Source organism: Osmerus eperlanus, chromosome 6, assembly GCF_963692335.1.
Source record: "Osmerus eperlanus chromosome 6, fOsmEpe2.1, whole genome shotgun sequence".
Taxonomy (NCBI): Eukaryota; Metazoa; Chordata; class Actinopteri; order Osmeriformes; family Osmeridae; genus Osmerus; species Osmerus eperlanus.
Window position 1 is genome coordinate 4797403 of NC_085023.1, and position 20031 is coordinate 4817433.

The 20031-nt window shown below is 40.4% G+C and overlaps 1 protein-coding gene across 3 annotated transcripts in view; it reads right to left on the minus strand.

The window, feature by feature from the left end:
- LOC134021969 (NACHT, LRR and PYD domains-containing protein 12-like) overlaps positions 1-15438 on the minus strand; it is a 267074-nt gene extending 251636 nt beyond the window's left edge. For all 3 annotated transcript variants that reach the window (XM_062463098.1, XM_062463093.1, XM_062463095.1), the window contains exons 1-4: positions 15327-15438; positions 13855-13971; positions 12627-12743; positions 11399-11515 (exon numbers count right to left, since the gene is read on the minus strand). In XM_062463098.1, coding sequence (XP_062319082.1) covers positions 11399-11515; positions 12627-12743; positions 13855-13971; positions 15327-15397 — 422 coding nt within the window. In that variant the 5' untranslated portion in view covers positions 15398-15438. The remainder of the gene's footprint in view (positions 1-11398; positions 11516-12626; positions 12744-13854; positions 13972-15326) is intronic.
- Between the last annotated feature and the right edge of the window lie 4593 nt (positions 15439-20031).

Here is a 20031-nt window from a genome sequence, read left to right on the forward strand (position 1 = left end):
TAGTATTTACACTTCGCTGTATTCAGATGTAGTCCAGCGTCATGTAACCTGTAGAGTACCGCTTTCAGGCGAGTTTCATGATCAGCACGGCAAGATGAGTAGACAATGATTTCATCACAAACTCCAGGTAGACCTTGCGGCACTATGGACATCCTTTTCTGAAATGCTGAGATGCTAGTCCATAACAAACTTGCTTGTATCTGAAAAGCCCCTCATGGGTTATGAAGGCAGTCAGGTCTCTGCTGTCCTCATGTAGAGGAACCTGGTAGTAAGCATTTGTGAGGTCGATGGTGGAGAACATGGTTTCTCCCCTGAGTTCTGAAAAGAGCTCCTCCGTGTGAGGAATGGGGTAACAATCAGTTACCACCGCCTTGTTGGGCTCCCTGAGGTCCGTACACATCCGTATTCTTGTTGAGCTCTTTCATTGAGTCACAACGATTGGCGACACCCAGGGAGAAGGGTCTATCTTCTCGATGATGTCAGCGTCTAGCAGAAGTCTTAATTCAGCCGAAACAGCATTCTTGACAGAGAAGGGCAGCCTCCTATTTCTGCTGCATAGGTTTCACATAATCTCTTACTTCTACTTTCTGCACTAAGTTTTTCACACAGCCCATGGTAGGTAGAGGTGAAGCTGTAGGGGCAGGCAAGGGTGGAACCACTATTTCTCTCACTGTCTGTTCTGATCTGAGTTTTACTCTGTTTCCCACAATGACCATTTTCAGTGCCTGGATTAAGTCTAACCTAAGCAGTGGTGAACCTGATTCTACAATGTAAAATGAGGCTGGAGCAAAACATTCATCATGTATCCATTTGTTTCCAGTTGTCCCAATACTGGGATTCCCTGTCTTGAGTACGTCACCAGAGGAATCTCAGCTTGTTTCAAGGGTATGTCACAGAATGAGTTCTCATAGACCTCAGCAGGCAGCAATGACACTGATGATCCAGTATCCACTATCATCTGGAATGGCTGCATATTAGGTAATGTGCCTCATTCTACAGTGCACATTATTTTCTTATCTTTTGGGACAGTATATTTTATAAATATCACCGTCAGCTCGGGAATAACTACCTCCCTCACCTAATGTTTTTGACCTGAGCGGCACACTTTAGCAAAATGTCCAGTCTTTCCACATGATTTGCATATTTTGTTTGCGGCAGGGCATTTTGTGGAGTTTGCCAGGTGCTTATCCGAGTCACATCGGTAACATTTTTGTGTACATTTAGAATTTGTTTGACATTTTCTTGAGTTACCTGTTCTGTTCGGACGTTTCTGTTTCTTCTTTGGCAGCGTATTCATCTCCCTCACCGGCACTCCACTGTTTGAGAGTTCACTTGCATTGTGTGTGGCTGATTCCACTTGATTAGCAATCTGTATGGCTTTATCCAGAGAACGTTTATCTTCTAACAGCAAACGTTCACGTATGCGTCCACTGAAGGCTAAAGTGTTTTTCTCTATTGATATGCAGATTGTCTATACATATGTGAGGTTGTCTCTTGCTGTGGTCAAGAGGTCACGCCATATATAAAGGACTTCTGAGAGACATGTTTCTCACTCATGCCAATTGCCAACCACTCTGCCTGTCGTGGTGGCCTGTTCCGAGCAGCTCGATCTAATAAACAAAGTCATCTCTTTTCATTGTGGTGCTTTCCTTGGCCCATCCTCTGACAGAAAATCATCTAACATCTATATATATTTTTTTTAAAGAATGACAATACAATCTATCTAGATCAACTACGCTGGGCCTGCTGAACCTATACCTCTTCCAAAGATACTGGTCAGGGAAGCATTACTTTTGTTTCTGAAGACCCGTTGGGCTGGTGGGATAAACAGTCTTTGTATAATCTGAACACCTGCATCCACAGGGTTGTCAAAGAACGGATACACCATAATTGATTATAACTTGTCAAAACCCACTGCTTAGTTTAGGCCTTATGTTATGTAAATTAACCAATGACTTTTGAAAACAGTTAAAGTGACATTATTTCTTAACTTGTTTATTTAAATTAATACATTCTTTGTAGATGAAGTAAACACGTAAATCCATCCATGCTGGGTCATATTGTGAGATGAAAAGTCTGCACTTATGTTTCCGAACACGGACTGAACAGTAGTGCTTTGCGCGCTGGAATTCACTCGACGCAACTGTCTATTGACGTTCTGTGTCCGCCTGTTTTACTGGGTTTTCACGCACAACCATCTTTAGGGTTTACAGAGAATGGTCAGAAAAAGAGACTGGTTCAAGATGATAGAAAGGCAACAATAACTCAAATAACCACTCGTTACAACCAAGGTATGCAGAATACCATTGAATACTTATCAAACTATTCCTCACTGATGACAGAAAGCATATCTTATTCTTGGCATGATGTTTATACCCAACTTGAGAATAAATTATATTGTCTAAAATCAACCATACGAAGACATTGTGCTGTTGTAACCTTGCTATTGACTCATGTAGAACATAAATACATACCTCAGTGTCTCCAGTTTGCAGAGTGGATTCCCCAGTCCAGCAGAGAGCAGCTTCATGCCTGAATCCCCCAGGTCGTTGTTACTCAAGTCCAGCTCTGTAAGATCTGAGGAGGGGAGAGCTGAGGCCAGCGCTTCACAGCACCGTTCTGAGAGGTTACAGTCATTCAGCCTACATGACATGAGGAGAACATGACACATCATCAGAGTCATAGTTTGTACGATATGATCATACGATAATCAACTATCACATCACAATATGTCCTAAATCATATCATTTTTAAAATAGCTTTATACATACAGAGCAGTTTTGGAGTCTTTGACCACTGGCAGCAGCCTCAGAAGACCTTCCTCTGATCTGGAGTATATCTTCAGGTCAAACACATCCATCTTCTCTTCTGAAGTCAGCAACACAAAGAACAGAGCTGACCACTGTGTAGATGAGAGCTCCTTACTGGAGAGACTTCCTGAGCTCAGGTAGTGTTGGATCTCCTCCACCAGAGAATGGTCATTCAGTTCATTCAGACAGTGTAACAGATTCATGCATCTCTCTGGAGAGGACTCCTCTCTGATCTTCTTCTTGATGTAGTTGACTGTTTTCTCATGGCTCTGTGTGTTGCTTCCTGTATGAGTCAGTAGGCCTCGTAAGTCAGACTGATTGGACTCCATTGAGAGACCCAGGAAGAAGCGGAGGAAAAGGTCCAGGTGTCCATTCTCACTCTGCAAGGCCTTGTCCACAGCACTCTTGTAGAGGTGGACGTCAGATGTGTCTGAGGTGGACTGAGACATCAGATTCTCATTGTTGTTGATGAATGAGAGACACACAAACACAGCAGCCAGAAACTCCTGAAAGCTCAGATGGACAAAGCAGAACACCTTCTCCTGGAAGACTTTACCATCCTGTCTTAAGATCTGTGTGAACACTCCTGAGTACACTGAGGCATCACGGACATCAATGCCACACTCTGTCAGGTCTTTCTCATAGAAAATCAGGTTGCCTTTGTCCAGCTGGTGAAAGGCCAGTTTTCCCAGTGACAGAATGCTCTTAATGCTCTCTTCATCCCAGTGTGGATCTGTCTCAGTTTTCCCATGATACTTCACCTTCTTCTTTTTGGTCTGTAACACCAGGAAGGCTGTGTACATCTCAGTCAGGGTCTTGGGCATCTTCTCTTTCTTCTCTGTTCTCAGCATGTGCTCCAGGACTGTCACACACATTAGGGAGAAGACTGGAATGTGGCACATGATGTAGAGAGTCCTTGATGCCTTGATGTGTGAGATGATTCTCATGGCTACAGTCTCATCACTGCATCTCTTCAGGATGTACTCCTCCTTCTGTGGGTCATTGAACCCTCGTACCTCTGTCACCAGATTAACACACTCAGAAGGGATCTGATTGGCTGCTGCAGGTCGAGTGGTGATCCAGATGAGAGCAGAGGGAAGCAGGTTTCCTTTGATCAGGTTGGTCAGCAGCACATCCACTGAGGTGGACTCTGTAACATCACACCAGCTCTTGTTCTTTTTGAAGGCTAAGGGCAGTCGACACTCATCCAGACCGTCAAAGACAAACAGAACGTTGTACTTGTCATAGTTGGAGATTCCTGATTGTCTGGTTTCTGAGAAGAAGTGATGGACAAGTTCCATCAGACTGAACTCTTTTTTCTTCAACAAATTCAGCTCTCGAAATGGCAGAGGAAAGATGAACTGGATTTCCTGATTGGCTAGTCCCTCAGCCCAGTCCGTGATGAACTTCTGCACAGAGACAGTTTTTCCAATGCCAGCAACTCCTTTTGTCAGAACAATTCTGATAGGTGTGTCTCGTCCAGCTGAGGGTTTAAAGATGTTGTTGCATGTGATGGCTGTCTCTGGTCTTGCTGATTTCCTGGATGCTGTCTCAATCTGTCTCACCTCATGTTCTTTATTGACCTCTGCACTCTCACCCTCTGTGATGTAGACGTCTGTGTAGATCTTATTGAGTAGAGGTAGGTTTCCTTGTTGAGCTATGCCCTCAAAGACAGTCTGAAACTTCTTCTTCAGTTTAGATTTGAGTTTACGTGAGAGTCTATGATGAGAAAGCTCTCCTGAATGACCGAACACAGATGTTATTATTAACAGGGCTTTAGTTTGCAAGAGAAAGTTACTTAACAGTTCAGAATAGTTTTTCCTATTCTAAATATGGCAGACATTGATGGCTTATACATAAACATTGATTTTCCATCATTGGACTTTGCCAGTTGAAAGTTACTCTGGTTCTCTTAACCTGTATCTTCATCATAAACCATCAGTCGGTCAACTAAGACTAAATATGGAGTCTCTTACTTTCCTCCAGAGTGTCAGCCAGCTCCTTCTGGTTCATGTTCCTCAGGACGTGCAGTGTGATCTTCAGAGCTCCCTCTCTGGCACTGCTCTCCTGCTTCTGATATTCAGGGTCCACCACTTCCTGGTCCTCCCTCTGACTCTCTAAGCCTTCTGGGAAATCTGAACTCAGAATCCTCTTCATCCTCTTCAGCTCTTCCTTCACAAACCTGATGACAGTCTCCTCAAGCACCTGAAACAGGGAGGGAAGATATCAGAGGAACCAGGAACTCTGTACACAGTAGTACAATCGGATTAAAATGATTATGTCTTGTTTGTACTTTAAATGAACACAAAACTCACTGTGAATATAGAAGACAAGTCGTCATGGTGACTCTGGTCTGACTTCTGTTGATCCCTGTAGACAACAGATGACATTACTTAAACACATGAACCACATGGGCTAAATATCTTAGACCAAAATACTGAACTGTCTCCATTCATGCATACACACAGACACTCTGTTTAAGAGTGATACAGAGTAAACTATCTTCTATACCACTAGATGACACTGATTCATTCCTTTCCATTAGGGGGTTTCCTGTTGGACACTAGCTGTCTGAGTAATCAATAATTTCCTTAATACGTTTGACAAATTTAATTTTGCAGCTGAAGATGTGTTGGGCATCAGAATCCGTTGAGGTATTTTGGTGCTTTTAGATGCACGGTTTTGTGTTCTTGTCTGATGAATGAAATGCAGGAGACAGGTGATTTACATGTAGTAGCCTACAGGGACATTCCCCCCAAGGCAAGTAGGGTGAAGTGCCTTGCCCAAGGACACAACGTCATTTTGCACGGCCGGGAATCGAATCAGCAACCTACTGATTACTAGCCCGATTCCCTAACCACTCAGCCACCTGACTCCCCATGATGACTTTAGACCCTCTCCGTGTTTGAGCCGATCTGCAGATTGTCATGTGTATTGTCTAATGTTTGTGTGTTAAAGATGGTTGTTTCTGTGTTCAATTGTTTGTTCGTTAATAAATATGTATGGAGAGACATATACCATTTGATTACGACTGATTCCAAGGGCGTAGGTTTGGTCTCAGATTTGGTGGGACATCCATCCCCACCACCCCCTCAAGGCTGAGAAGTGAACTTTGACTGAGAAGTGTTTAGTTTAGACAATAGTGTTTATAGTACGTTTATAGTTTATAGTTCTAGTTCTAGTAATTTTCTTTTAACCGTTGCAGTGTCTCACACCCCCCACAGCACGAAGGTTAAAAGAAAATGCTTCACTTTATTTTTGTATTAGGTAAAGTTGTCGCAACACGACGATGAGTCACAATGACCCGAAGGTTCACAATGACCGGAAGGCAGCACAAGGGTTAAACTGAATCCGGTGGTCTCCCTTTTATTTATCTGCATTGTTTGGCTACACTCATAAATACACTACATAAACAGAATATAGAAACGAAAAATGTCTCAGATCCACTGTTTATTGTGACTGCAAGATTCTAACTTAACCCTTTGACGCGTACGAACACACCGGTGTGTTGAGTCCTGGCTGGTCCCTGGAGCGTACCAACACACCGGTGTGTTGGAACGCGTCCTTTAGAATGTCCAGTTTAGCTTATTACGTAACAATAAACTCTTCAGCATTAGCCTACGCGTATGTTATAAACATGAATCTCAATTTACTGTATATTTTGAGAAAGTTTACCTTTATTATCCATAAGAAAACGTTCAAACAATTTAGTTTAGCTAATGTTAGCTGACAGCTAACCAAAAATAACTCACGCTTTACTCACGCCACCTAGTAAACCATAATATTATCCGTTTTCCTTGACTTGGCTATCGCTTTCAACAGATTTTACTATTGTACAACCAACCAGAGATCGAAATAATAGATATACGTTCACAAATATGCATCTAAAACATCTGACATTCGTCTGTCTTTCATCTCGTTTTGAGCTACTAGAGGCCATCTTTGATTTTTTTGTCTTCCGGCAACAAATATGACCCTTGATGATGTACGCCTTGACCCCGTACACCTCAGTATTTTCTCGTGAGAAGAGTAGGTCATCTCGTTGACCATTTGACACCCACAATGCAGAGTACTGATCAAAACTAAAAACATGGCAGCCTACATTATCGTCATTAGCCAAGTTAGCTTCTCGAAAAGCTACACTACGATAATATATCATATCAATTCACTGTGGATTCACCTGTGTGAATATTTAAAAATCGGAACAGTAATGACAGTACTAAGTTATTTTAATAAATATTTTAATAAGTTAAAAAGCCCACACCAACACGTTTCTTAATTTTTAACACGTATCCTTTTACTCATTTCAGGTAGCTAATTACATGTCCAGGAAAGGGTACAATCTCGTCATTGTCACGTTACATATCAATGAATATCATTAGCACACAGCTATAAAAAATATCACATCAAAATTATTTAAAACCTTGACACTGTGTAGGGGTAGGCAAAGCTTCCGTCAACATATCGGCAAAAAGGTACAGCATGTTTGAGTTGTGTGATGTACTGGCTATGTTTAGGACATGATCCTTTACACAGGATCCACTATGGACATCCAGGATCATGAAGGGCTTGGGATTTCTGGATCTGTTGTCATGACAAGTCAACTGGTATTTATTGTCATCATATACTTACAGTACACAATGAAACAAAACAACGTTCTTCCAGGACCTAGACATAACCTAGACAACTACAACAACTGTGTGGAATTAGGTCAATAAAATTGGTCCAATAAGACAAGATGAAATTTGTGACAAATGCCTCAAAACACCAAGAAGTGGGGATACTGTGAATGTAAACAAGTAAGCTAGTGCAAGGGAAACTGAATGTAAACATAACATACTAATACCATAATACATGGACATCAGTTATTGAGGTAGCAGCAATATGCAAAAATATTGAGTTTGATGATGTACAGGAGCGTGTGGGGTGCATGGGTTTGTCCACAATGCGTGTGGGTTTGGGGATGCAGCATTTGGTATAGATGTTTGTGAGGGAGGGCAGAGAGATCCTGACTATCTTCTCAGCTGTCCTCACTGTCCTCTGCAGGCCGTGATGCAGCTCCTTGGGATGCTCTCTACAGTCCCTCTATGCAATGTGGTGAGGGTGTGGGATGGGAGATGGGCTTTCAGCCTTTGCAAAAAAATAAACATGCTGCTGGTACATCAAGGAATTAGGTGTTTGACGGTCTCGTTGATGTTCAGCAAGGAATGGTCACTTTGTGCTGACCGTACTTGCTCGACACCTGAGAGAAGGCCATGTACTATACATGGACAATTTGTACAGCAGTGCTGTCATGTTCTGTTTCTTGGAACGGGACCTGTGCGGGCCAACATTCACCTGTAAAATTATAGGGAGATGTTCAAGATATAGAAAACGGTCAACAGCAGGCAATCAAGTGGTATGACAAGTGGTGCGTTTCATTACCCTATGAAACATTACAGTCATACATTGCCGTCTTGTCATTTCAATAGGTTGTTAAATTGAATAAGCATAAAGTCTGGTTTATTCTACATGTCGTCCATCAACTAGCCCTAGCCCAGATTTTCCAAACAAATTACACTTGCCTCTCATTTTTGCTTGAACTGTGGCCTGACAATAAATGAGGAATACATTTTCTATCAACACGGAAATTAATGACAGTAGATGGTAGCAAGAGATCACAAAACATAGCCATCAATATAGAATGGATGTCTGAATTATTGTGTTTGCTTTAATTTGACTAAACATGGCAAGTTAGTAATCGCTAGTTACCTGAATAATACCCTTTACTATGAGCTAGCTAGCAAAAACATCAGATAGTGGAAAACAACCACAGGTCATGCTTTCGTCTCAATATCATGCCACAGGTATGTGTATATTTTGTGGGTATAAATAATCTACTCACCAGAAAAGTTTCCCAGATAAATTGAAGCCAACCAAAAAGGTTTGAAGGTATCCAAGCAGCATGAGCTTGCTTGATCGCCTTTCGCCGAGGTGTCTGGGAGTCATGTTCTAGTCTCGCCTACAGTATAGCTCAATTTGGTTGACGATCAACAGTTGCTGCTAATTTACTTGGCTATGTTACGTAGTTTGTGTAGTAGGATTATAACAAAGTAATGCAAGTACATCTAGTCAGTCTAGCGTATTACTAGGATTGTAATGTATCGTTTTGTTTTCGTTTAGCTGGCTTCCATCCAGTAACTTATTTTGTGAACACTGGCTGCGTTGCCAACTCAGAAGGTTTACGAGATGGAAGCCAGCTAGAGAAAACAAAACGATGAATAGAAATCAAATTAGACTGACTGGATGTATCCAAATTATTTTGTATTCGTTATAATCCGACCACACAAACAACGTACTAGTAACATAGCCTAGTAAATTAGCAACAGCTAACTTGTTGATTGACTCTTTACTACACTACGAGCTAGCTAGTTTGGCAAAAACATCACCTCGTGAAATACAACAGTTCATGCTTTCATCTCAGTATCGTGCAAACTATATGGGTGGTATAATTTGAGTTATATAAATACTTCAGTCACCAGAATAATAGCCAAAATATCTACTTTGAAGGTTTCAGCCAGTCCCCTGAAGCGGAAGAAATACGTAACGAGAAGGTGGATAAACAAAACAACCAATGAATGGAGTATTCGTCACTAATACGGGGTGCAAACTAGGTCAATGGAAAATGCGAACCGAGAAATACTTAAATTGTATAGCAATTCGATTTTAATGCGTCATAATCAATTTCTGGAACGTTGAGATTGATCCAAACTCACGCGCATAAAAAACTCACTCTGGGGGACCAGTCAAGGAATTTAGAACCTACGTGTGAAAGGGTTAATGTAGGCTGATTAACATTCAATGACCCAGGTCACTACCACTGCTAGTTTGTTTGTGTGGCTAGTTATTTGCCTGACTTACACTGCTTTATGAAAAAGTCCCCTTTCTTCTTCTTGGGTGGCATAGCTAATCTACAATGCACAAAAAGGGGCAAACATGTACATGCTGAAGGGCAAAGGGAACATTAAAATGTTTTACTCTGGCTTTTTATGGGGAATGTATTGGCAGACAGCCCTGGTAAGTTACCGTTGTCTTCCACACACACGCGCTTGTCTGCCAGTGCGAACACAAAGCAAAGCAGCCTGTGCTTGCTTTGACACTCTCCCGTGCGTGCAGCGTGTCAGGTAACCCTCCCCCCTTTGGGTTTTCAGCCAATCAAATGACGGCATTTCTTGTACTGCCGCCAACTGGCCGTCGGAATCGATCCAAATAGCAGCACAAAGGAGTTCGCTACACTTTTGTCATCTTAAAATATTGGTGGGGACTAGTAGCCTACCTAGCAACCCCCCCTAAAACTACACCCATGTCTGATTCTGGTTTCAACCAGACACTGAAGAATTACATCAGGGTCCACCTCACACAGGGCTGCATGTTTGCTAGCAGCCTGCTTTAGACACTGCAGCACTCCTCCACCCAGGAGTTTAAGACCTTCTGGTCTCAACCAGTCTAAGTGGGCTGAGCCCCGCCCGGTCTGTGCTCATACCAGGCCTAGTACCTGCAGGGCTTTGACTCTGACTGTTATGCTGTGTGTGTGTGTGTGTGTGTGTGTGTGTGTGTGTGTGTGCGTGTGTGTGTGCGTGTGTGAGAGTGTGTGTGTGTGTGTGTGAGAGAGAGAGAGAGAGAGAGTGAGTGTGTGTGTGTGTGTGTGTGTGTGTGTGTGTGTGTGTGTGTGTGTGTGTGTGTGTGTGTGTGTGTGTGTGTGTGTGTGTGTGTGTGTGTGTGTGTGTGTGTGTGTGTGTGTAGGGAGTTCATGTGTAGGGAGTCACACCAACACTAGATCACTGATCTCTTTTATTTGTATGTAAATTCAATGTTTACATTCAAGTCTTTTAGAGTAGAGCAGTTCTAACTCCCAAACACCCTGACATGCTTCTCCTGGAGTTTGCTTGAGTCTCTACTGCATTAGAGAGAGCAGCTTGGTAGGTGGACTCTCATGCTGTGTTCATGTGGAGGGAAGTTATTGCATCAGCACATTTGGTCTGGGAAAGTTACAGTGTTGTTGTTTTCTTGACAGTTTGTTATGGTTGTGTCTCTGTGTTATTGTCAGTAATGAGTTAGTTATTCTTCTGCACAGACATGGAATGATCTAATGGTAGGATGGTATGACTTGCATAATTGCATTTGTTTCAGGATAGTTTGTTGCGATTGTTGTGTTAATGTCAGTTAAAGTCCAACATTAAAGCAGCACAGTGGACTGGTAGGTTGTGGTCCTGTCTCTCACTGATCAAACACAACAAGGAGGTAAAAGGGGTTGATGTGCCTGATGGTTGTCTAGTCAGTGATTAAGACCATGGATAACTAGAGAAGACCTGAACCACTTGTACACATGTTAATGACATCATGATAAACAACAGCTGGCTGTCACTGTGTACCTCTACCACATGGTCTGAACATCAGCCAGGCTATGAGTTCTAAGCTTTGATCAGAAGAAACGTCACATATTCATCCTGAATATAGTGATGACAATGTACATTATACTGTATGTTAAGGTGACAAATACTAATTTGTTGTCACCTCAACATTGAAAGCCAGCAGAGGTCAGTACATACCCTTCCTCACTAGAAGGTCCTCCTCCATCACTGAAGAAGAGAGGTAGATCCATAGACCTGTCACTCTTCATGGACACACAGCTGGGTACAGGTGAGGCTGGTCTCTGCTGCCTGATCCTTTCAACAAACACACCAAAGTGTCTTACAAACATAAGTCACTAAAGTAGACACCACGGATAAATCCATACTTTCTGCTAATATGTGTTACTAAAATGATCTTTCCAGACTCTGTATCTCTCACTGTGAACCTTTACCACATGGTATGTAAGTTCTGTACTGTACGTTTTTACTCAAAATCACCATCAGTACCATAACAAACTAAATATTGATAAACATCTAATACAATTAAACCCATTAAAACCTGGCATTCCCTCATGGATCTTCAAATGAATGAGAGTCAGACAGGCAGGGATGTGATGAGGGATACTTTAGTATCTACAGTCAGCATCTCTAACCCTGTGTTTTGGTAGAGATGTGATGAGGGATACTTTAGTATCTACAGTCAGCATCTCTAACCCTGTGTTTTAGTAGAGATGTGATGAGGGATACTTTAGTATCTACAGTCAGCAGCTCTAACCCTGTGTTTTAGTAGGGATGTGATGAGGGATACTTTAGTATCTACAGTCAGCAGGTCTAACCCTGTGTTTTAGTAGGGATGTGATGAAGCAAAGGGCTATATTAGACTTTTCTTTCATGAATACTACTTTGTCCTTTGTTTGTTTAACAAGCTAGTCTAAAAGGATGTATTTTATCTACATGATTATTTTCAAATGGATGAACGTTTTTATTATAAACCATGCTTAAACCACTCATGTCAGTACAAAAGATTCAACAAGTTCCATTTTTAGGTTTTTACTTTCCAAACATTTTACCTGCTCATTCTTACCAACAAACGGTTGATGGCAATTAATGTGTGTGGCCTTATCTTAACAATTAGACAGTAAAGACAATTAACTGTAGGGCTGAGGCTGGCAGGTTGTGCTTTGATATGGATACGTTATGTTGCATTGATTCATATTCATATCAAATACATTGTAACATCGCTGATATAGGAATGGCGTTTTCGGTCCAGAATTTTTATTTGCTGTCTCACTAATTTAATCACTAATCATAAATAAACTATAAGACAACTATAATATAGGAATGCTGAGTCCCAGTAGAGACAGCTTCTTCACATCGTGTCACCTTCATCACATAACATTGAACACCAGCAGAGGTCAGTACATACCCTTCCTCACTAGAAGGTCCTCCTCCATCACTGAAGAAGAGAGGTAGATCCATAGACCTGTCACTCTTCATGGACACACAGCTGGGTACAGGTGAGGCTGGTCTCTGCTGCCTGATCCTTTCAACAAACACACCAAAGTGTCTTACAAACATAAGTCACTAAAGTAGACACCACGGATAAATCCATACTTTCTGCTAATATGTGTTACTAAAATGATCTTTCCAGACTCTGTATCTCTCACTGTGAACCTTTACCACATGGTATGTAAGTTCTGTACTGTACATTTTTACTCAAAATCACCATCAGTACCATAACAAACTAAATATTGATAAACATCTAATACAATTAAACCCATTAAAACCTGGCATTCCCTCATGGATCTTCAAATGAATGAGAGTCAGACAGGCAGGGATGTGATGAGGGATACTTTAGTATCTACAGTCAGCATCTCTAACCCTGTGTTTTGGTAGAGATGTGATGAGGGATACTTTAGTATCTACAGTCAGCATCTCTAACCCTGTGTTTTAGTAGAGATGTGATGAGGGATACTTTAGTATCTACAGTCAGCAGCTCTAACCCTGTGTTTTAGTAGGGATGTGATGAGGGATACTTTAGTATCTACAGTCAGCAGGTCTAACCCTGTGTTTTAGTAGGGATGTGATGAAGCAAAGGGCTATATTAGACTTTTCTTTCATGAATACTACTTTGTCCTTTGTTTGTTTAACAAGCTAGTCTAAAAGGATGTATTTTATCTACATGATTATTTTCAAATGGATGAACGTTTTTATTATAAACCATGCTTAAACCACTCATGTCAGTACAAAAGATTTAACAAGTTCCATTTTTAGGTTTTTACTTTCCAAACATTTTACCTGCTCATTCTTACCAACAAACGGTTGATGGCAATTAATGTGTGTGGCCTTATCTTAACAATTAGACAGTAAAGACAATTAACTGTAGGGCTGAGGCTGGCAGGTTGTGCTTTGATATGGATACGTTATGTTGCATTGATTCATATTCATATCAAATACATTGTAACATCGCTGATATAGGAATGGCGTTTTCGGTCCAGAATTTGTATTTGCTGTCTCACTAATTTAATCACTAATCATAAATAAACTATAAGACAACTATAATATAGGAATGCTGAGTCCCAGTAGAGACAGCTTCTTCACATCGTGTCACCTTCATCACATAACATTGAACACCAGCAGAGGTCAGTACATACCCTTCCTCACTAGAAGGTCCTCCTCCATCACTGAAGAAGAGAGGTAGATCCATAGACCTGTCACTCTTCATGGACACACAGCTGGGTACAGGTGAGGCTGGTCTCTGCTGCCTGATCCTTTCAACAAACACAACAAAGTGTCTTACAAACATAAGTCACTAAAGTAGACACCACGGATAAATCCATACTTTCTGCTAATATGTGTTACTAAAATGATCTTTCCAGACTCTGTATCTCTCACTGTGAACCTTTACCACATGGTATGTAAGTTCTGTACTGTACGTTTTTACTCAAAATCACCATCAGTACCATAACAAACTAAATATTGATAAACATCTAATACAATTAAACCCATTAAAACCTGGCATTACCTCATGGATCTTCAAATGAATGAGAGTCAGACAGGCAGGGATGTGATGAGGGATACTTTAGTATCTACAGTCAGCATCTCTAACCCTGTGTTTTGGTAGAGATGTGATGAGGGATACTTTAGTATCTACAGTCAGCATCTCTAACCCTGTGTTTTAGTAGAGATGTGATGAGGGATACTTTAGTATCTACAGTCAGCAGCTCTAACCCTGTGTTTTAGTAGGGATGTGATGAGGGATACTTTAGTATCTACAGTCAGCAAGTCTAACCCTGTGTTTTAGTAGAGATGTGATGAGGGATACTTTAGTATCTACAGTCAGCATCTCTAACCCTGTGTTTTAGTAGAGATGTGATGAGGGATACTTTAGTATCTACAGTCAGCATCTCTAACCCTGTGTTTTAGTAGAGATGTGATGAGGGATACTTTAGTATCTACAGTCAGCAGCTCTAACCCTGTGTTTTAGTAGGGATGTGATGAGGGATACTTTAGTATCTACAGTCAGCAGGTCTAACCCTGTGTTTTAGTAGGGATGTGATGAAGCAAAGGGCTATATTAGACTTTTCTTTCATGAATACTACTTTGTCCTTTGTTTGTTTAACAAGCTAGTCTAAAAGGATGTATTTTATCTACATGATTATTTTCAAATGGATGAACGTTTTTATTATAAACCATGCTTAAACCACTCATGTCAGTACAAAAGATTTAACAAGTTCCATTTTTAGGTTTTTACTTTCCAAACATTTTACCTGCTCATTCTTACCAACAAACGGTTGATGGCAATTAATGTGTGTGGCCTTATCTTAACAATTAGACAGTAAAGACAATTAACTGTAGGGCTGAGGCTGGCAGGTTGTGCTTTGATATGGATACGTTATGTTGCATTGATTCATATTCATATCAAATACATTGTAACATCGCTGATATAGGAATGGCGTTTTCGGTCCAGAATTTGTATTTGCTGTCTCACTAATTTAATCACTAATCATAAATAAACTATAAGACAACTATAATATAGGAATGCTGAGTCCCAGTAGAGACAGCTTCTTCACATCGTGTCACCTTCATCACATAACATTGAACACCAGCAGAGGTCAGTACATACCCTTCCTCACTAGAAGGTCCTCCTCCATCACTGAAGAAGAGAGGTAGATCCATAGACCTGTCACTCTTCATGGACACACAGCTGGGTACAGGTGAGGCTGGTCTCTGCTGCCTGATCCTTTCAACAAACACAACAAAGTGTCTTACAAACATAAGTCACTAAAGTAGACACCACGGATAAATCCATACTTTCTGCTAATATGTGTTACTAAAATGATCTTTCCAGACTCTGTATCTCTCACTGTGAACCTTTACCACATGGTATGTAAGTTCTGTACTGTACGTTTTTACTCAAAATCACCATCAGTACCATAACAAACTAAATATTGATAAACATCTAATACAATTAAACCCATTAAAACCTGGCATTACCTCATGGATCTTCAAATGAATGAGAGTCAGACAGGCAGGGATGTGATGAGGGATACTTTAGTATCTACAGTCAGCATCTCTAACCCTGTGTTTTGGTAGAGATGTGATGAGGGATACTTTAGTATCTACAGTCAGCATCTCTAACCCTGTGTTTTAGTAGAGATGTGATGAGGGATACTTTAGTATCTACAGTCAGCAGCTCTAACCCTGTGTTTTAGTAGGGATGTGATGAGGGATACTTTAGTATCTACAGTCAGCAAGTCTAACCCTGTGTTTTAGTAGAGATGTGATGAGGGATACTTTAGTATCTACAGTCAGCATCTCTAACCCTGTGTTTTAGTAGAGATGTGATGAGGGATACTTTAGTATCTACAGTCAGCATCTCTAACCCTGTGTTTTAGTAGAGATGTGATGAGGGATACTTTAGTATCTACAGTCAGCAGCTCTAACCCTGTGTTTTAGTAGGGATGTGATGAGGGATACTTTAGTATCTACAGTCAGAAGGTCTAACCCTGTGTTTTAGTAGGGATGTGATGAAGCAAAGGGCTATATTAGACTTTTCTTTCATGAATACTACTTTGTCCTTTGTTTGTTTAACAAGCTAGTCTAAAAGGATGTATTTTATCTACATGATTATTTTCAAATGGATGAACGTTTTTATTATAAACCATGCTTAAACCACTCATGTCAGTACAAAAGATTTAACAAGTTCCATTTTTAGGTTTTTACTTTCCAAACATTTTACCTGCTCATTCTTACCAACAAACGGTTGATGGCAATTAATGTGTGTGGCCTTATCTTAACAATTAGACAGTAAAGACAATTAACTGTAGGGCTGAGGCTGGCAGGTTGTGCTTTGATATGGATACGTTATGTTGCATTGATTCATATTCATATCAAATACATTGTAACATCGCTGATATAGGAATGGCGTTTTCGGTCCAGAATTTGTATTTGCTGTCTCACTAATTTAATCACTAATCATAAATAAACTATAAGACAACTATAATATAGGAATGCTGAGTCCCAGTAGAGACAGCTTCTTCACATCGTGTCACCTTCATCACATAACATTGAACACCAGCAGAGGTCAGTACATACCCTTCCTCACTAGAAGGTCCTCCTCCATCACTGAAGAAGAGAGGTAGATCCATAGACCTGTCACTCTTCATGGACACACAGCTGGGTACAGGTGAGGCTGGTCTCTGCTGCCTGATCCTTTCAACAAACACAACAAAGTGTCTTACAAACATAAGTCACTAAAGTAGACACCACGGATAAATCCATACTTTCTGCTAATATGTGTTACTAAAATGATCTTTCCAGACTCTGTATCTCTCACTGTGAACCTTTACCACATGGTATGTAAGTTCTGTACTGTACGTTTTTACTCAAAATCACCATCAGTACCATAACAAACTAAATATTGATAAACATCTAATACAATTAAACCCATTAAAACCTGGCATTACCTCATGGATCTTCAAATGAATGAGAGTCAGACAGGCAGGGATGTGATGAGGGATACTTTAGTATCTACAGTCAGCATCTCTAACCCTGTGTTTTGGTAGAGATGTGATGAGGGATACTTTAGTATCTACAGTCAGCATCTCTAACCCTGTGTTTTAGTAGAGATGTGATGAGGGATACTTTAGTATCTACAGTCAGCAGCTCTAACCCTGTGTTTTAGTAGGGATGTGATGAGGGATACTTTAGTATCTACAGTCAGCAGGTCTAACCCTGTGTTTTAGTAGGGATGTGATGAATCAAAGGGCTATATTAGACTTTTCTTTCATGAATACTACTTTGTCCTTTGTTTGTTTAACAAGCTAGTCTAAAAGGATGTATTTTATCTACATGATTATTTTCAAATGGATGAACGTTTTTATTATAAACCATGCTTAAACCACTCATGTCAGTACAAAAGATTCAACAAGTTCCATTTTTAGGTTTTTACTTTCCAAACATTTTACCTGCTCATTCTTACCAACAAACGGTTGATGGCAATTAATGTGTGTGGCCTTATCTTAACAATTAGACAGTAAAGACAATTAACTGTAGGGCTGAGGCTGGCAGGTTGTGCTTTGATATGGATACGTTATGTTGCATTGATTCATATTCATATCAAATACATTGTAACATCTCTGATATAGGAATGGCGTTTTCGGTCCAGAATTTTTATTTGCTGTCTCAATAATTTAATCACTAATCATAAATAAACTATAAGACAACTATAATATAGGAATGCTGAGTCCCAGTAGAGACAGCTTCTTCACATCGTGTCACCTTCATCACATAACATTGAACACCAGCAGAGGTCAGTACATACCCTTCCTCACTAGAAGGTCCTCCTCCATCACTGAAGAAGAGAGGTAGATCCATAGACCTGTCACTCTTCATGGACACACAGCTGGGTACAGGTGAGGCTGGTCTCTGCTGCCTGATCCTTTCAACAAACACACCAAAGTGTCTTATAAACATAAGTCACTAAAGTAGACACCACGGATAAATCCATACTTTCTGCTAATATGTGTTACTAAAATGATCTTTCCAGACTCTGTATCTCTCACTGTGAACCTTTACCACATGGTATGTAAGTTCTGTACTGTACGTTTTTACTCAAAATCACCATCAGTACCATAACAAACTAAATATTGATAAACATCTAATACAATTAAACCCATTAAAACCTGGCATTCCCTCATGGATCTTCAAATGAATGAGAGTCAGACAGGCAGGGATGTTATGAGGGATACTTTAGTATCTACAGTCAGCATCTCTAACCCTGTGTTTTGGTAGAGATGTGATGAGGGATACTTTAGTATCTACAGTCAGCATCTCTAACCCTGTGTTTTAGTAGAGATGTGATGAGGGATACTTTAGTATCTACAGTCAGCAGCTCTAACCCTGTGTTTTAGTAGGGATGTGATGAGGGATACTTTAGTATCTACAGTCAGCAGGTCTAACCCTGTGTTTTAGTAGAGATGTGATGAGGGATACTTTAGTATCTACAGTCAGCATCTCTAACCCTGTGTTTTAGTAGAGATGTGATGAGGGATACTTTAGTATCTACAGTCAGCATCTCTAACCCTGTGTTTTAGTAGAGATGTGATGAGGGATACTTTAGTATCTACAGTCAGCAGCTCTAACCCTGTGTTTTAGTAGGGATGTGATGAGGGATACTTTAGTATCTACAGTCAGCAGGTCTAACCCTGTGTTTTAGTAGGGATGTGATGAAGCAAAGGGCTATATTAGACTTTTCTTTCATGAATACTACTTTGTCCTTTGTTTGTTTAACAAGCTAGTCTAAAAGGATGTATTTTATCTACATGATTATTTTCAAATGGATGAACGTTTTTATTATAAACCATGCTTAAACCACTCATGTCAGTACAAAAGATTCAACAAGTTCCATTTTTAGGTTTTTACTTTCCAAACATTTTACCTGCTCATTCGTACCAACAAACGGTTGATGGCAATTAATGTGTGTGGCCTTATCTTAACAATTAGACAGTAAAGACAATTAACTGTAGGGCTGAGGCTGGCAGGTTGTGCTTGGATATGGATACGTTATGTTGCATTGATTCATATTCATATCAAATACATTGTAACATCGCTGATATAGGAATGGCGTTTTCGGTCCAGAATTTTTATTTGCTGTCTCACTAATTTAATCACTAATCATAAATAAACTATAAGACAACTATAATATAGGAATGCTGAGTCCCAGTAGAGACAGCTTCTTCACATCGTGTCACCTTCATCACATAACATTGAACACCAGCAGAGGTCAGTACATACCCTTCCTCACTAGAAGGTCCTCCTCCATCACTGAAGAAGAGAGGTAGATCCATAGACCTGTCACTCTTCATGGACACACAGCTGGGTACAGGTGAGGCTGGTCTCTGCTGCCTGATCCTTTCAACAAACACAACAAAGTGTCTTACAAACATAAGTCACTAAAGTAGACACCACGGATAAATCCATACTTTCTGCTAATATGTGTTACTAAAATGATCTTTCCAGACTCTGTATCTCTCACTGTGAACCTTTACCACATGGTATGTAAGTTCTGTACTGTACGTTTTTACTCAAAATCACCATCAGTACCATAACAAACTAAATATTGATAAACATCTAATACAATTAAACCCATTAAAACCTGGCATTCCCTCATGGATCTTCAAATGAATGAGAGTCAGACAGGCAGGGATGTGATGAGGGATACTTTAGTATCTACAGTCAGCATCTCTAACCCTGTGTTTTGGTAGAGATGTGATGAGGGATACTTTAGTATCTACAGTCAGCATCTCTAACCCTGTGTTTTAGTAGAG